Source organism: Trichoplusia ni, chromosome 16 (genome assembly GCF_003590095.1).
Source record: "Trichoplusia ni isolate ovarian cell line Hi5 chromosome 16, tn1, whole genome shotgun sequence".
Classification (NCBI taxonomy): domain Eukaryota; kingdom Metazoa; phylum Arthropoda; class Insecta; order Lepidoptera; family Noctuidae; genus Trichoplusia; species Trichoplusia ni.
Genome location: NC_039493.1, coordinates 7,816,181 through 7,838,213, shown reverse-complemented (window position 1 = coordinate 7,838,213; position 22,033 = coordinate 7,816,181). Strand labels below are relative to the sequence as shown.

Here is a 22,033-nt window from a genome sequence, read left to right as displayed (position 1 = left end):
ATTTTATTGGTTTCTATAAATACATCTGTGGCTTCTGAACTTATTATATTTACAAGTAAGTCAATATAACTCGTTATTATTATAAAAATGCGTGAAACAGCCAACCATGACTGGCTGTTATTGGCTTGAAATATTAGTATTCTTAAAAGAGTATTGATTTCAAAGTGTGCCTTATAAGCTTCATGCATGGTGTTTTTAAGAAGATATGTACCTAAATTGGGACTCACTTTGTATTGACGTACCTTGGGAATATCAGCAGGCCCATATCCGTTTTCCCTTGGCGGTAGCTTCGGAGGCTTCTCGCCTCTTCTTTGTCCCATCTGCATCATCAGTTGTTCCCTGGTAGCGGCCACCACGCCGTGTCCATTATTGTGGCCGTAGCCTCCGGAACTGCCGCTCGACCCTGAACCATTGGCGTTGGAGCTGGCGATGCTGTAGGGGTCCTCGTCAGGGATGGGAATGCGAGGTCGGTTCTTGATGTCCAGTAATCTCTGAACTGTTGGCAAAAAGTCATTTTTATTTAAAGAATATCGTTTTGTGTAATTCTTAAATTTTGCAATAGCATAAAAAAAGACGAGAATTGGTCGCAGAAAATACGGACATTTTTTATACAAAAGGTCACAGGTTCGCAATGTGCAATATTTTATTTACTTTTGTGCAATTTTATTGGTTGAGTAAATTAAATATTTCGGTGGCGTTTCATTTATACATATCTGTCGTTTATCACAGAATTAGGTTTTAGAAATCGTCAAAGGTCAACTCATCTAAGAAATTAATGAAGCAATATAAATTCTATTGAATCGTTTGAAATATTGTATAATAACAAGTTTCCGAGATATTATCCATCTGTTTGAACACACAACAATTGGAAACATTTAGCGACGCTTGCGCAACCTGCAACACGAATGTTACTTCGTGATGTTCAGATCGGATGGCAATCACTCCTCTTCACGACTTCGAACAACCTACGGTTATTAATGCGACGCTAAAGGTCTGGTGTCTTCATTGCACTTCAGTTCACCCATTATTTGTACCTTCGTCTCTAATCATAAAAATAAACGAATCGTCCACGATTAACCAACTTTACCATTATACCGCAAGGTTGAATGCATAATCTTCGAACAATAAACGTAAATTCATGCGAATATTGGCTCTTTTAGTTGCGAAATATTAAAGTGCCTATAAAATTTATTGCATGAGCGACGGTGCGATACAAAAGAGGAACAGTGACAACTGCATCCATCATTGCGGTGTCAGATTGTCTACGTCCTAAATGTTTATTTACGCTCAAACACGTCATATCATGACGAATGATCGAGCGGAAACAATTCAAAACAACTCACTTAGCGAACACCATGTTAGAGAACGATTTTCTATAATTTGTTCCTTGTTGAAATTCCTTTAATACAATGATTGCAGTATACAAATTTGTGAAGGCTGCAATTACGTTAATACAGGTATTAACCAATATAAAATCGATTGGCACTTAAAAGCTTTTAACGAATATAACTATTATCTCAATTTTGATCCGGAAGCTTTAAGCTGTTCTTTGATAATGCATTTCATAGTTATCCGCAGTAATAAAGATGTTGTGGAAACGATAAAACTTTGTTTCGCACATAACCTGAGTTTAAAAGATATAGCTGTGTCTGGAAATACCGTAGACGCCATGTCGCAACGGGATTAGAATCCAGATTAGTTCAGCCGATGATCTGAATGCTAATAACCGAGGTACATACACCGACTGTTTTTAAATGCTGAGAAAATTACGTGTGTCTATTTACAAAAAAGAATTTTATATTCGGTTAGCTATGTCTGGAATGATATGAACAAAGGTATAATTGGAGTGAAGTTTCCATGTTTTGTGGAGATTGCGAATAGATAAGATTTTCCTCTTACATTATCTTGTCAAAATGTAATTCATTACAAGTATTTTATTCTGTTTTATATAACAGCAACCCTTGTGCAGAAGTACAAACTGATGTTATCCCAGCTAATTTCAACAGCAACAAATTCTAAAACCATGGCTCAGAAGTAATCTTAATCAGTTCATGGCAATAGAAACTGGATTAAAATTTTGCAAGAAAAACAATATCGCAACGACTACCTAACTCCAAATTAGAGCTACTAAAATTTGTGTAATGCACAGATCACTTTCGACCATCATGCTTCCTATTGTCATCGAATCGAGTTTTGCATAACGTCAGTCACGATCCACGTCTGCCCATGCCTTTAATGATTCAATTGGCGCTCGTTACAAATTCAAAGTGAATTTAATGGGTTTATGGGCAATGATTGCATTCGTATGATCCAGTTACCGACTATGACGACCTTCGTTATGAAATCGAAATTCGAATGTGTGATGTAAACAATGAACGTCGGTACTTTTGATTTGATTTAACATCTGCAGTTAGTGATGTGATTGGGATATCTGCCTGTTTCAGTATTGATTTACACAGCTCACAAAGCGAACATGATTCAATACTAGTTAATTGATTTACTTATTGTAAAAAAATGTCGTTTCCGATACACAATAACAATGTAAGTAGTTTCATGACACGAAGTTAAAACATTTGATGCCATATCAGCAAAGGCGACCAGTCCCCACGTTTAAGTGTCACGACTTCCATACAGAAAACATTAGCTACGTTACTCAATAGATTTATTTGAGTTCCCTAACAGATAAACAGTGGCTAGACCGCGAAACCACTGCAGAAAATCTATGAACGCATCTTATCCGTGTTGGAAAATCACGGGAATCTCTCGGTGCGGTTTCTTTCCCATAGTTTCAATATGAGTTGTACAAAACCAATATTAGACGTTGAATTGCTGTTAACTTGCCAATACAGATGGGGTTAGTTAGAAATTTGCAGTACGGTTTGAGTGAAATGAGGTGCAATACATGATGAAATCGATGCGAGATTGCATTGTTGCACAACGATAAGCCTACTGAGAAGTGAGGCCCTGCATAGTTGATGTGGTTGCGTGCTATGGGAACTAAATCACATTTGAAAATTATCTATGTATATAATACTGCGTTTCACACTTGTTTCTTATGTTGAAGGTTGTGCAAATTATTGGATGTAATTCGACTTTTCAACAAAGATGTTCATATACATAGGCATACTGTTTATTGACTTTAAATTGATACTATTTATATAGTCCACTCATGCTAAAGTTCCGGAAGGTGTTTGGACAGTCAATTGTACATTATTACTGGCTGATCACCTTGCTACAATGTAAACCGGATCACTTTGGAACTCGTCCACAATAATTACACGAGCAAAACAAGTGTTGATGGTCCCACTTTTAAGGCCATCTCCAATATCTGTGTCTGGTATATAATCAATTTATTACCAAAGTGGACTTTCCACACCATAAAATTTTCCTTCTCCATATTTAAAAACTTTAATAAACCCAAGGTTAAGACAACTTCGTTAAACGTTCGTTGCTGCGTGAGAACTGTGCATTATAAAATTTAATTTTGTATATTCGTAAGTTAATGATAAGTGTAGAGGTCATCCTATTGTTCCATAATACCTGGTCCCCGGAGGTCTAAGACAAGGTAACTGTAACATTGTCGGATCTTGGGTGTTAGTAGTCACCGTCTACGTATGCAAACATGACCATTCAATGGTAATTACTGTTAACGTTGATGACGCGTGACTGATGTTCGCCAAAAACCTTGTAACTGATGATATGCAAATAACTAAAATAATCATTATTGTAAATGTCACTATTCTCTTAAATGTTACCATGTTAAAGATGACGCTATCGATAAAGTTGTGAGTTTATCAGACATTTAAACACTTGAAGCGATGTCAGACATAAATCCTTCGCAGGGTATCCCTTGATAAATATTGTTCGTGGTGCAATGTTATAATGAAATATTTTTACGTTTTACGATAAAGCAACAAAGTTAACCCTTCACTGGCCCTATGTGTCTCTGTCTTTGATATCGGTGTTAGGCAATTTATTCGCTATGACACGTATTGTGCGTTCCTGTCGCTTTAATGCTGCAATTGCAATTTTTCTGTTGATTTTGCTTGTTTTCTGCGCTATTGTTGGGTTGTGACCAGCGCGAAATCGTTTGCTGCCTCTGTCAGCCTTAACGATGTAACGTGGATGCCACCAGATTTAGATTATTTAGGACCATTCCAAGCAAGGACATTTGTAATAATAAATATTGTGAAAGATAAACTTGGATGACCGTGAATGTATAAATGAGTATTAAAATTAAACTGTGTATAGATAAGTTATTTGTTTTGATTTCGTAACGTAGGCGTGCATTTCTTTCTACGGTAATATTAAAATTGGATTTCCATCATACCAGTTATATGAACCATGTAATTATTTAAACACGCGGAACGGTAATCACGTATGTTTGTTAGACATTTAATTGGTTTTGTGACCAATTTATACGTTGTATGGTGCTTTGAAGTAATTTGGCGCAAAACCAAATCATTTCCTGTTTAGTTTTTGCCGAGCTAATAAAGAACTATTGATTCGTAATTAGATTTTATGGATGAATGATATGTGGCGGTTTGCGTATTGATGTAATTATGAGACATATGGGACGAAAAAAATATAATATTGTTAAAAGCTATTAAACTTTATAATACAGTTTTGATAGGTTTAATTATGTGGTTATTAAAATCATGATATTATGCCCAACATGTTATATATGTTACTAGCTTTTCGCCCGCGGCTTCGCCCGCGTCGATGTCGGTTATATCGCGTTTCCAAGAGAACTCTTCGAAAGTCTGGGATAAAAACTAGCCTATGTTCTTTCTCAAGGTCAATTTCTGTACCAAATTTCATTAAAATCAGATCAGTGGTTTAGACGTGAAAGCTTAACAGACAGACACAGAGAGACTTTCGCATTTATAATATTAGTAGGAATAACATGTTGGGCTGAGGTACTTAATGAGTAAGACTTGTACAATATAAAAGTAGCCTTCATTAACACAAAAAATAAAGGAATCTTCGAGGAAACTGATCAACTACTTCCTTACTTTATTTAACCAGAACACCTTAATCCGATATAATTGTCCACGGACATAATAATTTCGAAAATTCCATATTCTCGACCCACCCACCTTGACCATGCAATAAATGAAGCCTTACCAAAAAATTAAACAAAAACTATTGTAGACCAACATTTTTTAAGGTTCGTGGCTAGCCGCACTAAGCTTGACTCAAGTGATGATATCGCCAAGTTTTTACTACGGAAGTGTTTTTATAACTAACTAACATCGAAATATAGTATTTCATATGAATAATTCGAACGTATTGTTTCTGGGTATCGCTTGATCGCTATCGGTATGGTGCTAACAATTCTGATCGTCTTTTGTTGAAACTGCTCGGAGGTTGTGTATTCTTGTGGGTGATCAAAGGATAAAGTCATCACATTAATACGTTTTATTTATTTAAGGCGATTTGTAAATGTGTGATTTAGTGGGATAATAATTTGTCTTTAATTGGAAATACGTACTTTGAATCTAATGATGGTAAGACTTTCTAGGGTCCGTATCCAGAGGTTAAAAGTGAATCCATTTTACTGACGGCCTGTCATCAGACAGTTTCTTATAAACTGCGATAGTTAGGAGTTTTAATTTTCAAATATGATGTATTTCTGTTACCGCTATTTAAACAACAAATACTAAACAGACATAGGTTTATTATTATTTTGTATATTTGTACGGAATATTTAGTCTCGCGAGTCCGACTCGCACTTGACCAGATTTTTTATAAGCAGGTAATGCTGTAGAGTATTCTTTCGACCGAAACAAGGAAAGTACTTTGACGCGTCACAAAGCACATACTAATTATATTATAATTTCACTGCAACCTAGAAACGCATCTTACGATAATTATGTAAAAAGTAATTGGCCTTCTATGTCTAAACCGTAATGATTCGTGGGAAACATATCCATCATGTTTATCAAACTTCATCTCTTGTAGGCAATTAGTTTCACAACCTACCACTTATGTATGTATATCTTGTAATAATTTGGATTCTCGATGTAGAAAATTAATCAGTTGGTTTCTTGTCACATTATTTTTTTATCTTCTTCGCTTTGTTATAATTCAATTTTATTACTGTCTGGTTTCGTTATTGGTTATATAAAACTATCGTCGTCCATAAAGTTGAAAGGTTAATCTGAAGTTGTTTGTTAAATTATATGTAGTTATTACACTTATGTCATAGTTTATTAAATAATTTGTTGGTATAATATTGACCAATTATTTTTTGAATTTGTTAAGTGTAATAATTATTTTAGTATTTCACTGTTTAAAACATATTTTCCATCTAGGAACACGATGTCATCATAACTCTAAGAAGAAACTTAACAACTTCTTCTTCTTCAACAACTTTATCAACTTGATTCAACTAAATGAGCCATCAATTCAACTCCTTCACAATTACATTAGTACTGAGATTACATAAGATACAATCTGCGAAGTGCAGGCTTAGAAAGTGACAGTGAACATTGTTTGCCCAAGGTCGTCGGCTGACGTGACAACCGGATCCAAGCCCTTGTCGATGTAGATAGTGAGCAAGCTTGTGATAATGTGAATAAAATGATAAGTGAAGTGAATACAGATGAAAATGATACATAAGACACTGTATTTAGAAACACAATCAAAGGTAGATTAGATGATGCTATTCAAAATGAAGATTTGGAGGAAATGCCACAAATTCCGCGATTATTAACGTCTGCTTAAATATTTAATTGCTATCTAGTAAAAACGTCTGCGTTATTATAATTTGTCTCGCTGCATTCGAAGTAAATGAAGGCAGATTTTTTCTCAACACGATAATTTGCTTTTTGTGTCAATCTGATTCACCAAAGTGCATTTTATCGCTTATCCTAAATCCTGCATTGGTTTTATACGTTTTTGTGCCTTTAGAATAACTTTGAATGTCGTAAAAAAAAACCATTTGCATAATGTTCGTATCGGATTTAAATAAAAAAGTATCGTCACGAACTTATCTGCGCCTACTTGCTTTGTGTAAAAAAGCGAATTATGTAGCTCTGTGTCTAGATTTTTGGAATTTTTAGACGCAAAACAGAACAATCTTATTGTGAGTTTTGGATACTGTCATTTTTAAACTATGAACTTTACGTTCTAAGTTATCATGCATAACATTGTATAAAATAACCTTATTCGAGGAATGATTGAATTTATATTATTATATGGATTTATTTAAATGTCGTATTTTCCTTGATCAAATACTCACATAGCTGCAAATATACGCGATGTATTTAATAATATCAGATATACTTACGTTTACCTAAACTAAGCATAAGTTTTGAACGATAACAGAACAGAGAAACTTACCCGGTGGCAGTTTGGACTTGAGCATGTCCATAGCAACGACATTGATGATGAGCACCCAGATGGGGCAGTCGAGGAGATCAGAGTCAGTCTTGACGAAGGAGATGGCGCTGAGGCACTGCGTCTCCAGCCGCCTGCGGTCAGGGTACGAACGGCGCAACTCACGGTTCACGTTGGACTGGAACTTCTTCATGTCAAATAACTGGAAAAGAAATGGATACATTAAAAATTGATTCTAATAAAAACAAATCGTTAATGAAAAAACAAAATGTTTCACATACACAAAATGTTCATTTTTTTTTAAAGTCCAAGCAACAGAAACTCATAAGGAAACATTTTGTTTTGAAAATGTTGCAGAATTTATTTGCGGTAAATACTTGGTCGCGCATCAAAAGCAAACTACATAAAACAAGGATTCTAAGGGATTTATCTAGTTAGTTAAAAGTGAAGTGGCGGGTGTGGCGGTAGGCTTTTCTGATTACGCTAAGTACTGATAATAAGACACTAGTTAGAAAGTTTAAAAGGGTCCGATAAAATTCCAACAGATTAGTAGGCTTATATGAAAAGAAGTTCGAAGCTAAACAAGATTGATTCACTATTGATTATTAATCGATACAAAAACAAACAATACAACAATGATAGCTACAAAGATGAGATAACACCAATCAACTTGTTACCAACAATATTAGAATAACAGACAGGAACAAATAAATTGAACACTTTTTATCTTAATTAACACGAGAGATGATCTAAAACAAATTGTCGGGCGATCGAATGAATGTGTCTTTATGAGATGATCTTATCGAATTAATATTACATAACAAGCCATCGGACGATAATGAAAAGACAATCGCTCGATCAAACAAAAATTGAGCCGACGTCATGTCGAGCGCTTCTCAAAAATTAAAACGTTAACCGTGAACGTGAGTCAAAAGAAAATTAATTCATCCTCGTCATCGTTTTAACCTGTTAGATAAGCGTTGCCTTTCTTTGCATCACCACTCACCAATATTGCTTCGTTTTCTTCAAACTTTCTTCTTACATCATTGAAATTGATTGTCAAAGTCACGAAATTTAAAATTCCAGCACGACGCGTTCTAAATCTATCAATATGATCTATATTCTCAAAGGTTTCTGATCCAACTAAGGAACTCTGAGAGACAAATAAAAACGCCGAGTCAGATGCATCGACGAAATTGAATGGGGCTTATGAAGTCGTTACATAATCGATGCAAGCAGTTGTCGAGATGGCCGTCGGACCGGACCAGTAGACTGTATTGTAGATGGTATCTCCAAAAACTCAGCCGACGTAATTCGTAAATCATCAGACGGCGACTCAAACACAAGTCATACAAGTAATACTGATGCGTATAAGAATTCTAATTTAAACTGGTACATTCCATTGTTAATTTGTTACGACACCTCGTCTAGCTAATTATAAATAAAGCATTCTTGTTTAATTGAAATAGACGAACGTTGATGTTATAATGAAACAAAATGTTTCACTACACTACAGTTTATGCTTTTCGTAGTGAGGTATTTAAAATATTTGATAAAGAAATAAACGCAAAGATCACTCTAGTTATGTTTATTGAGTGAGCTGTAATTGTTGAATAGAACATATAAGACGCCATTCAGCACTTATGTCACAACATCTCAAAGTTTTATATACATTGGAAGTAGTTTAGAGCTATTCAAGAACTAGTTGACACCGCAGATAGTATTGTTTTATATTAATTTAGTCACAAGGGAATTCGGTGTGGGAAACGAGACAGATCGCACAGAAAAAATCCCAGAGATCAACCAGTTTCAACACTTGACGGTATTGTTTCGAGGAAATCGGATTTTTTTTTAACGAAGACGTACAATGTGTGCAACAAGTCAATTAGTAGCCTACAAACATATTTGATGCAATGGTTAACCAATAGACTATCAGCACAACACACAACACGAGACACTAAATACTTTTTTAATTTACTTTAAAATCTCTTTTGGTATTTTCATAACACCTTAATGAATATTTGATTAAATGTTGAAATCTAAAAAGAATTTGGTACAATTATGTTACATGTAATAAATTGTTAATAACAATTAATAACAATTCTTGGAGGTGTAATAATTCTCACAATAGCTATTAACTGAAGCATCACATTGTTTCGGCAGTATGTTGGCCACGGACAATGGTTTACTTTCTGCGAATTCGCTTTCGTTACTCCCAAGGAAATAGAACATCAACCAAACGAATTTGTGAGGCAATGACCATTCCTTCCCTTTCTCAATGGCGCTATCTTCTCTCATTGTTTGCTGCAGACTTACGTAAAGTCGTGTAGGCAATGGTGTATGAATTGGTAATGAATCTTTCGGATGCTAGGAAGTGAATATTCCATTGTTTTCTACTTACATGGTGCCAGTTAACGTCACAACAAGAGTGCTAGTGTAATGTTTAGCAAACAAACTTCTGAATCTTCTGATAACAGTTACTTATTCGCATTTGTATTCGTTTTGTTTTGTTTGTTTGTTTGTTTCCATACTCGCTGACTATTATTTTTTCGTACAAATGAAATACAAAAAACTTGACATATGCATCGCTGCGTATACATTAACCAACAGGGTTAAAGCAGTTACTTTTATAAAAATGATAGTTAAATGTGCACAGGTTTTCCGTTTCACAATAACCAGTCTTTATAATGCTTTTGAAAATATTTTGTAACATTAAAATGTTAGTAAAATGAAATTACGTGGCAATGTCATGGTCAGAGTAGATCGTGCTCGGACACAGTCAGTACAGTCGTGATGCGCCACAAATGACTGATGCACTAACGCAACGCGCATTAGAGTAATGCCTCGCTCTCTTAATTTTTTTTCAACGATGATTATTGTCTTTAATAACGACGAACATAAGGAAATTATGGAGGCAGAAGCAAAGAAAGGTGAAGTAATAGAGGAACAATAGCCGCCTATTGTCTGCTCTCGCATGTACCCATGTGAGTGAAAAATTTTAATCGATGTATCGAACTTTGAGCATGGAAAAAATGTTTAAGTTACCAAACAAGTACCGGCAACCTCAGACCGAAGATCATCAACCGAGCAATTTAGATCATTATGCGGGCAACCATGAAATTAATAGGCAAATGTTACGACATCTTATTTCATAAACGCATCCATCTTGACGGAACTACTGACGCTTGTTTGGTATGTTTTCGTCGAACCAGTTTACCTTGCTTGCCCATAAATTAGATTTAAGAATTCATATTCCAATGGACGTAAAGACTAAAATTATGTTTTGATTTTGTTTGAGGTTTTTGTAATAACATACTTGATGCAAGAGGAAGGATAAGCTAACGTGTAATTAGATGCACCTATTGGACTAGCCTCAGCGCTGTTATTATTAAAGCTAGGTCTAGTAACGAGGTGTTTTTTATTAGTGTTAGCATTAGGAAAAATACGAAGTCCATTCACAATGATAATTTTAGTATTTTAATGGTTGAGGTCTTAACTGCAGTTGATATTTGCTTTAGCATTGAGAAATTGATTAAGAAGCTGCTGTCAGTCTAAAGCGTCATTGAAGTTAGGATTGGAGATGAGTTAATTCATTTGTATGTTTTCAACAACTTATAAATAAACAAATGTTATGGGAATTATTGTATGTTTATTCTAATTATTATGGCTTAATCAAACAAGAGGTTGTTTTTTGAACGTTAGAGTAACTACAGTTGATTCGCGTATTTGTAGCATTGAGGTAATTACGAACGTTAAGTTTTTTACTCGCTTTGATAAACGGCTTTGTTTTAATGCGATAAGCGTTGCGATTTATTATTGTTTTTGTTTCTTACTCGTTTTATAACATATGGGGCATTTAATAGACCTACTTTTGTAACGACTTTATAATACACATTTGATGGAACTTTAAACATTTTTGATTAAGTGTTACAATAACTTAATTGTATCGTTTGAGTAGTATAACTAGGAAGTGTCTCGGGTTTACTTATATACGTCTTCATTGGATCAATGTATTCTTTCCCTCAACAGACAGCCGTTTTTGATGAGGACGATCATTTGGTCTGTGGCTGGTGTGAATGTTTTTGAAAGTATATAAAAATATTTATCAGTTGTCTAGTACTCATATATTATAACAACAACCACATAGCTTTTCTTACTTTGAGACTAGGTGGCGTTGTATAAAAGTAGTAAATAAAAAGGCTTGAATACCAATTTGTCGATCTCTATCTACATTAGTTAAAGTCCTGTATTAAAGCTATGTAGTTTAAGTTTCTTAAAACCATCCATTTCTTACCTTAAATATTTTCTCTTGTTCCAATGAGTAACCAGGTAGCTTGACTATGTCCTGCCCGATAGCCGTCTCCTCGTTGCTGGTGGCAGCCGTACTCTTCACAGCCACACTACTCTTGGAGTAGCGCCTGATGAGTATGTTACCGGCATCGTCCATTTTTATTTTGACACCCTGTTGACAAAGGAAATCTCAATTTAGAAAAATAATGCTCAGAAAAAGTATTTGCAATAACTATAGAACACTTGTAAAGCCATGTGCTGCACTGTCTCTTATTAAGTGAGATTTATTAGAAAATATCGAAATAACTAATCGTTAAAGTTTAGTAAAATGATTAAATAATCTGTTGATTCAATTTACGATGTAATTTCATTTATTTTATTATCATCATCTTAGCCCGAAGTAGACCGCTACTGCTCAACAAAATCCCTCATAACATATCTTATGACGGCTTAGATATACGGCATAATCCAAGGCACTCCACTATAAACGTATTTCATAACTAAGTTAACATTTTGACGAACTAAAAAACAATGTAGTTTAGGAGCTAATGCAAAGAAGATTAAGTCCATAGTTTTTAGCATGTATCATTCATATACTTATGTACTTAAGGTACTTTAAGCACATAAGTGGTGTTGCTGAATCTCGTTTGATATGAAAATTACTATGAGAAACTAACTTGATTTAAACAAGATATATGAGATTTTAATAGAACGATATCAAGGCTTATTGCAGTGGTTTCTGTCAGTCACGTTACATTGTTACGTGTTACCGACATATTGCTCGCTATAATATGGTGCAACGTAAATTTGTAAAACATTTATATACTTTCTGAGTTTTAAGAACTTATTGTACCATCGTAAGACGCTCGTTTACAGACCTACTTGATGAGACCTCCCGATTTTCATAAGATAGGTTTATCAAAGAAATCGTTTTTAAATATCAAACCATATATATTATATTACCTACCAATGCATCTTAAATCAGCCACAGTTAATTAATTTCAATTTTATATCTAGCTGTTAACCTTTAGCCTTGCTGGTGCAAAGTTCACATCATAACATCCAATGGGCATCAGTTTGATAGGTTTAATACCTATAACGACTGGCCTATAAACCGCTCATCAAATATTGTTGCCTGCATGGACTATTACGGTAAGATGGCTGCAACCTGCGGTATTGCTCAAATATATACCAAATTTAACACCACAACTATATTGGCGACAGTATTATTTGAACTTAAAACACTTATGAATACATCGCATTATTCAATTGTGAATGTAATTTAAATGAAAACTCATTCAAAAGTATTATGATCAGCTAGTCTACTATACAGAAAATTTCCTTATTTGATTATTTACGAAACTCCAACGCAAAATTCTCTTGTCCAAATACGTTTGCTGTCACCGCCCGTTACATTATGACATCACAATTTTAAGTTCCTTATCTACCATCAACAAGGTCATTGCCTTCGAGTGCTTTAGTTTTTACTTCACCATTCAACTCATTATGATTTATGACAGAAGTCTTCAACAATAGAAGAGGTACAGCTGACCGCACATCAGTTTCAATTTTACCATGACTAGAGCCTTTGTCTGCAAGACATAAGGTTGATATTTGGAATTTGTTGTTTTTACTAAGGTGTGTTCGACTGTACAAACTCGACCTATGACATCATGACCTTAAGTTATTTGTAAGTGCATGTCAAAGTATTGTTATAAATATTTAAATTAATCATGCGGAAGATGGTTTTGCTGTAAAAAATATATCAATACCAATTAGGATTTTGAAGTGTGAGAAAATTGGACGATACCCTTTGTAGTTCCTCCCATATAATATACTTACATGTTTCATAATTGCGTGATCAAAATATCAAGGCTACATAACCATAATTTATTAATTGTAAAACCGCAAACTTTATCCAAACCACGCAATGTAAAGAGCCAAGCCCATAACTCATCAATAATATTGCGCATCATTTATGATTTTTTGGGTACCATGAAATTTTTCAATGTTCTGTCTAGTTTTGAGACCCTGTAATAAGGCGACCTTGTCATTTGGAAAGAAACTGAAAGCCTTTATACACGAATTAGCGTTATGTTCATATTGATAAAGATCTAGTGGAATACGTAATAAGGCTGATGCTTCCTTGTCTAGTACGTTTTATTAAACATCATTAATGTTTAAACTCATTTTGTTATTTGTGTGGAATTCTGTTCTTTATGTTCATTAAATCCTATTTCTTTGTTTGTATCTGCGACAGCTGGATCCGCTTTGAGAAGGATTTTGGAATCTCGATAATTATTTATTTAAAAGGAGTTTTAAGACCAATCTTGTTGTGTGATTATTGTTATTGTGGGTTTTGCTTTTTAAGACATTTACATTAACCTAGAAATCAATATAAATCTCAATAAATTCATCCAATGTTTTCATCATTACTAGAACCCATAATAACATTTAAAAATAAATTTTCTCATCAACCAAGAAATTTCCATTTCCTTATGATACGAACATGATTCCTCCATCCAATACGATGAAGGCATACATTAACATTTCATTACTAAACCGACCGGTAGCGGGAAGTTGCATGTATTTGACGAAACGCAAGTAATTGTCGCGCGGTAGAACGAAATACCTCCAGACTATCGGGCCGTGGATAATTCATGCTTAAGTCAGTAATTTTTATAACGTTACGGTTTTCCGTGAGCCGATAAGCTGAAGATATTATTATGTAGATTGAATCTTAGGTTTGTGCAGTATGGACTAATTTTGTAACTATTTATTCTTTGTTTAAAAAAAACTAAGAAATAATTTCATTCAATTTATAGCCCAGCCTATCGCAAAATTTTGAGTATCTAAAAACAGTCGATAAAATAGCCACACGAGCATAGTTATTATATTCGTAAAGCATTCGTCTTTTTCATTACCGGAGCGTCTAAACAAAATGATGCCTCGAGCCAAAACAATTATGTACATGCTGTAACCACAACATGACGGGTTAAAGATCACACATTTACATTTAGTGACAGCTTGCCAACAAACCGCCTCCAAACACATAATAATTCGTCTCACAATATTGAAGCGATTTAGAAATCAAGAAACGCTGTGGCGAATCAGATCTCATTTCAAATAACATAACGCCGGATACAGACAGATCAGACTGACCTCAAAAACTGATTTATCTCAAGAACTTTTGTTAGACACGGGCTATAAAAGCTGCTGATCATTTTTCTCATTAAGCTCCCGGCCTTACTCATGATTATTACGATTACAATTGTTGTGTGTATAATCAATCGTACGAACAATAATTATTGTGGTTATATCGAGTTTAAGTTTGCTTTCAAGGCATTCGAGAAAATTGGATTTGTTTGTACAAATATTTGATTGTGTACCCTGATTCAGTCGACCTAAGTAACAATTACTGTCGTATAGAAATAAACTCAATTTATAAATCAAATAACAAGAACATCGCGATATAAATTTAATTACTATTTCTGTCTGTCTTCATCAGCCTTGAGTTTGACAGCTGGATGCCGCAGCTCATTTAAATATCAGAATTTTCAATCCCATTGTTTAGTTTTATTTTCCTCTTCATCTATGTCGATTTTATTTCAATCTACCAATTCATCACTTCCTATTCGTTTTCGAATTGTTTCTGCTTGCTTATGATTTGTTGATGATCTGTCAACTTGAGAATTATGATTGACAATGGTTTCTTCTTTGATGTTAGCTGTTTTTATACTTTGACCTTCGAGTTTTCGTTTTGTATCCTGAATAATATACATCATCGCCGTGGGTGGCATGTAGTGTTGTACCTGTCTGAAGTATTTATTTGTGAAGTCTTGTTTATTATCAGTGAGACAGGTTGTATTAAGCAATAGGCTTAGCTGTAGTAGTAGAGATCATCTGTGTTGGGGTTATGTCAGATTCAGCAACGTATGTATTTCCAGTGTGTATTTGATATATGCTTCTGCTATTACGACCTCCGACACCTGGTACTGGTCTTTTTGTAAAATCAAATCCTAATAAGTTTAGAACAAAATTAACTGGTATACTAGACCTATTTTTTACCTAACTTATTATGCATTTAAATTAGCTAGTTCAACCGTGAAGATCAGCAGTTTTTGTACTAAGTGTCATCGTTCATCAGGAAACAGCATATCAGTGTCAGGCGTCTGGATCATTAGCATTACATTAACGTTGACCTATCCAAGATGTACGATGTTTATCAGACCAGGATTTATGTTCGTTTTGTCAGCATTTAGCCATGTATGGTCACCTAAACTGTTTGTAGTGAAATCCGTTTTAGAAACGATTTCGGTTTTGAAGGAGTTCATAAAGTGTGTGTCACTTACTTGTCCTATGTGTCTTCTGACTTCTTCTGTTTTCTGATCTCTGTGTGGGTTGTCAAATCCGCAAAGACCAATTCTGGAAAGAAAGAGAAATATGGTTTTACAAATGTCCGTACAATTTCTTTGTTACTTTCGAGTAAATATGGTATCATATTTTAGCTTCAAGAGCATGCAAAATATGTTAACCCTGCATCTTTCTAGTTAGAATTTACTTAAATATGAAGATTTAAATTCAGTACACAATGCCCATATTTTTTGATGCCATGATTTTTGCATAGTTGGAAGTTTGCCAAGCGAATTTAGAATAACGTTGAAGGTAAAAAAAAACAGTTTTAATAAATAACATTGCATTGTTTATAGGCATTGGCAACCGCAGGAATCATTTACATGTTTCTATACCATCATTCATAAAAGTGGTTTTTACGGTGGTGGCTTTCAATACTTGTAAGGAATTGAAATTTTCTTGAAATGTCTAAATCAAATTTATTATTGCATTTTCTATTGTCACGTACTACTGGGAAAAAGGAACAAAGGTTTTCAAAGTTTTGGTCGTAATAGAAGATTGCTCGTTTTGTGTTCCATACCCAAAGGGTAAAAATGGAACTCTATTAGACGTAACCCTCAGTATCGCGAGTTAGACATTTTATCGCATTTTTTATCGTATAATTATGTTTACCTATGTAAACAAAATCTAGTCCAATATTTGGTTCTCATGTGTCGAATTGAATAATGACGACATAGGAATTTGTGCTTCATTTGTATTTTGTTAACGTAGTATCGGAATATCGTTTTCTCAAAACCGTTCCTTGGCATTGCCCTGAGAATGTCCACATATATTCATTGGTATTCATGTTTGTGACCAAGGCATGGCTTTGTTTACTGATGGGGAATTTCTATTTGATTCTTTGGGTTATGTGTATTTTGTTTTCTATTCAATGGGTGGAACGATTAGGTTTGATGGTGGTTTGAATGATGGTGAAGAAAATAATATATGTACTGTAGTTTCGCACGAAGAATTTACACACGATTTGACGTGGAAAGTGAAAGATGGTGACGCTTTATGGTTTTTAAGTGTATAGAAATGGTGAGCTATGGTTTGGAATGCGTTTAGTACTTTATTTGACTTTTGACGAAGTGGAAAGCGTGTGATTTTGAATATTAACTGTAGTTTAATCGTCGTCAGTTTGGTGTGAAAAAGTCTTTACCGAAATTATTGGTCAATTAACCTTAACTGAGTTAACAATCTTTAAAGTAAGCTTTGAAGCATTCGTTTCCAAACCTACAAAAACTGCAAAGGATTTAGAAACGTATTTCGTACGCAGATTTTTTTATCCATATTCAATATTCATAGCGTCGATATTGACATACATCGATGACATTATGACTGAAGGTGATTCTGAATACAATGACTTGCTATGTGTACGTGCCACAGCACCGTATTATTTTCAATAAACGTATATTTTTATATGACCTTTGTTTGCGTGTGCTTGAGAAAGAAATGTGGGTCAAGTGTCTTTGTATTAAAGTCATATTTACTTAGAAGATGTTTGTAGGTTAATTTAATACTTAAAATGAATTAATTTATAATAAGAACTGAATTTAGCAGGCAGTGTTAGTAAACGTTTTTGACATTTAATGATTTTTATATATACATGCATAAGTTACTTTAATTAAAAAGATGCGAAATAGTGGGAAAATTATGTCATCATAGTCAATATATAGCATAAATTACGCTTTACGAGACCTATTAACTACTTATATTGCGCTAAAGAAACAACCTTTTCGGAAAAAATATTTTGAAGTCCATGTATAGTCATGCGGACAATTCACAAGTTGATGATCCTATTATTATTCTGCCAATGCGCGTGTTACATTTTATATTTAAATTATTTTTATAGCGAAATTTAAGGCCGACGATTTTTAAGGTAAAAGTCCAAAATAAATACCGAATTAAATTACTTAATAAACTAACCCCAGGTTTTAAAAGGCTGAATAATTCGAGATGTAGTCAAATTCGTTGATAGCGGCTATGATTGGCCAAATACTCAAAACCAATCACATCGCTTGACAATATTGCGTGTTAATAAGTGAATAATAAATATTTGAGCTTGCATAGTAAACTGTGACTTATACTTAATTGGCAAAATATTGTGTTATTCTCAACTAATCCAACTGTTAATGATCAAATAATTTCACAAACCTTGAAAAAAAATTGAGAATCTTCTTATTTAATAAATATAACTAATTTATATTTGATTATAAAACGCGTCAGTTTATTGCAACACGTCGGCGGTAAGTTATAAATGATGATATTAACCACTTGATCTTTACTTAGCATTTTGCATGAATCCTAAACAAGGTTGCTACTTTCAAATTTAGCTTATTACAATTCTTAATAATAATTTAATACTAATCTTTTATCGTAGGATTCAGTATATAAACTTAGTAAATATGAACGAAATACTGTTTTTTTTTACAGGAGAGAGATTATGCATTAATATGGGCTACTAATAAAATATTTCTTTTTTTTTCACAGCTTTATAGTTACAGATACCTATTTTATAATTCCTATACTTTATTTATTTTCTACATGAACGAGCTTGGTTGTTACTAGTGTTTCTTACAAAATATCAATATTGTTAGATACTTCAAGCCTTCTCAAATTCGATAGCTGCCTAGCTCCTAAATGTCCCTAATCATTTTACAGAACATTCTAGTCTAAATAAACAATATTAATTTGATTAAACCGTATCGAGTACTTCGGTCGTCGAACTAGTCTGCGAGTGGCGGTGAGCGGCGACCTTGGCGTGCGCGGGCGCAAGCGCGTGCCCCGTCACCGGCTACTGTGTCATTTCTCGCGCATGCGTATTGCACGCCCTCGCTTTGATTTCATGTTCTGCACTAGTATTAACTGCATCGTACATGAGCTCTTCGAACTATGGATGCCTAATTACCTACAGAGTGTATTTTCCAGTGGTGTGGTTATTTATAATTGACAAACTAAGAAAATATTTGTAGGCGAGGCGATCAGTGTTTCGGTAGTGACTGTAATGTTAGTTTATAAGTACCATTTGAAATGGTTACCTAAGCTTAATATGTCACCTAAATATCTGAATAGATTGAAACCAGGAATAAAGCCTAAGTAGAAAAGGTCGCAAAATCTTTAATTTTGTACCCTTTAATGATTCTGATGAAGAATACAAACAAATGGCAAATATAATCTGTCTTTTCAAGTTACTTAAAGTCTACTAACCATATTACAGAGTCAAGTATATTAACGAGACTATCAGAATTAGATCAACAACTTTTTGTACCACCGAGTGATCGCCAATCTTCGTAGAAAAACTCATCAGCAGAAAGTTAATATCATATATTTAACTTGGTTTTATTTCGATATCATAGTCAACCTCATTTAACATTCACAGTCGATCAAGTGGATTAGGTACGGACCATTGATATTGTATTACTGGGTTTTTGGTACATTGCTTACCATTACCATCGTATATTGTCTTTTTTATTTGTTTTTCTCTGGTACTATTGTATGTTTCATTGCTATCCGCCAGCGTCTGAAGACGGCAATGTTTTTTGATTAACAATTTTGGAACTTGAACTTTGTCTTAATCTGCCAAATTGGTATTTGTTTTATTGGACTCATTCTGGCACATTAGCCCTTGGCATTTCATGTAAGCATATTCATATCATCACATACCTTCAACGTTCAGTAACACACGTCATTAACTATCACAGAAGTACTAACACTGTCAGTATTAAGCTCACCAATTTCCTTTACGATTACCACACACTCACATACATCCACATATCTATTTCCTACAACTATTTTAAAATCATTTTCTAGTGATCTATCACTTACAACATGACTGCACAACTTTACTTCATCCGGTACATTTGTAACACATACAATGTGTCTTCTTATTATATCTCTCATATTAACTCTGATATTAAGGGCGCTCGTGACTAAGCTCAAGGGTATGACAATTCACAATTGTTTTAATGAAATGGTGTCCGATACAACCCGATACTATTCCTTTATCTAATTCAATTACATATTATTTCGTCATTATGGGCGGTCACGAATTACTTGACGTTGTTTGGTATGGCATGTAAATTATACACTTTGGTTAAGGAACTTAATAACAATGTGATCAATAATAAGAAACGCGAGTTCTAGCGTTGTTTTTAAGGCATTCCGATTGTAATTTGTTTTTGAAGTTAATATAGGTAAATAATGATTATATCACAGACCGATGTTTGTACCTATAGCAATAAGCCAAGAAGAGTAAAATTTTTAATTCTATGGATTTGATGGTAATTTTGGTTTGTAGGTGATATTTTCATTTCCTTGATAGGGTTTTTCGTTCAAGTTAGTAGAACACGCTCGATGAAGAGTGTACTGCCACATATGTGGCATTACTATATTTCCATCAGTATTTGTAGAGAAAGAACCAGTTTCTGTGTTTTATGCTAAATGAAAAAAATAAATACGGGTAAAATTGTAAGACAAAAAAGACAGAGAAAAAGGTATCAAACGAAAAGAAAAACATATCGATTTAAACATTCATTTGTGAACAAATAAAGACATGTAATGATGATGATACAGAAACGAAAAAGGTATAATTTTGTGAGGCCGTGACAAATCTGGATAGGGTATAAAAAAATTTGCAACGCATAATGTATTTTTTGTATTAAATGATTCAGCCTCCGAGGTCAATGGATGAACTTGGCTTTATGGGAATTGGACTGTGGAAGTACGAAGCCCAGTTAAAATGCATGATCATCAAAGAGTTTGGAACAAAAACCTATAGTAGCACGCACATTTACCGGAACATTTGATTTATATGCTCATGAAAAACACTAAGAGAATTTTGTTTAATCCGTTTCCAGAAGTTCCCTTGGATAACTGGATAAGTGTCACCACCTGGCACCTTTCGCCTGACTTGTTTTCCGAAAACTTAAGTGCTACCTGTATTCTCATTTCTTTTTTTACGTTATCAGGTACATACCTATACAAGACTGCTTGAGTACCTTTTGCTGTAGAAATTTTGGCATCCTCTTATTTTTGTATGCAATTAGAACCTACATATATGTTAGTCAAACACTAACATTCATAAACCAACAATTGAATTTTGAATGTTCTATACTAATATGGAAAAAGAGAAAAAGAAAGTATCTATTGCAAATCTCATCAAAATTACTGAAAACAAAAATGCCAAAGATTTGGTACTAATAAACGTATTGATCCATCAAATCATAGCATCGATGCAATAAACCAACTTTTGAAATAGAATGGTTAGGTTGGATGTTAGAGAAAATGTTGCTATACAGCGGATGAACTTGGCATGGTCAAAAACAATGGTGGTTGGAAAGTGGCCAAGCCAAGTTCATGGTCCAAGGTGTGGCGACGGAACCAAGGCTCAATACGCAAAGTGATTTACTGAAAGTCTTTGTTTCCTTCACTTAAGTGAAAACCCTTTTGTTAGAATTGTCTATTTGATATTTCATGACCAACTAGAGAGCTTTATGGAAATTATAGATATGAAAGTTGAGGGAAATTTGGTGCTGGAATATTTTTGGTAACAACCAGTGTTACAGTGTGCTCAAGTTAGGTATAAAAATTGATTAGTCAGGTTTACTATAAGGGCACTTTTTATCCTCATTATGTAGGTATGTTCCCCGAGATTATTTGTCTTCTGTAGTCCACTTGTAGATAAAGTTGCTGGCAAAAGTTTGTGTTTATAAATATGCCCAAGCGCACAGAATGCGATAGTTCCTCATGGTCATTTGGTCGTGCTTCAATACTTAGATACTTAGTTTTTGTTTACGTATTTTTTGCGTGTTTAGACAAAGAAAGATATTTTTATATCGATCTATTTCTTTATGTATATTACTGTGTCATGAATATTTATTACTTACTACGAGTTTGTTCTTAAGCATTTCCAAATCTTGAATTAGTGACTCTTATTGTGACAATCAATGACCTTAAATCATACCTAGCAATTAAACTATTGCTTGTAAAAAGATTGTAGGTTACA

The 22,033-nt window shown here is 34.1% G+C and overlaps 1 protein-coding gene across 4 annotated transcripts in view; it reads right to left on the bottom strand.

The window, feature by feature from the left end:
- The window catches only part of LOC113502131, a 194,204-nt gene that overhangs the window by 5,794 nt on the left and 166,377 nt on the right, over window positions 1-22,033 (bottom strand). For 3 of the 4 annotated variants that reach the window (XM_026883510.1, XM_026883513.1, XM_026883512.1), the window contains 4 exons: window positions 15,987-16,059; window positions 11,639-11,806; window positions 7,348-7,546; window positions 228-496 (listed from right to left, as the gene is read on the bottom strand). In XM_026883510.1, the coding sequence (XP_026739311.1) occupies window positions 228-496; window positions 7,348-7,546; window positions 11,639-11,806; window positions 15,987-16,059 (709 nt within the window). The remainder of the gene's footprint in view (window positions 1-227; window positions 497-7,347; window positions 7,547-11,638; window positions 11,807-15,986; window positions 16,060-22,033) is intronic. The other variant, XM_026883511.1, reaches the window with a different exon arrangement.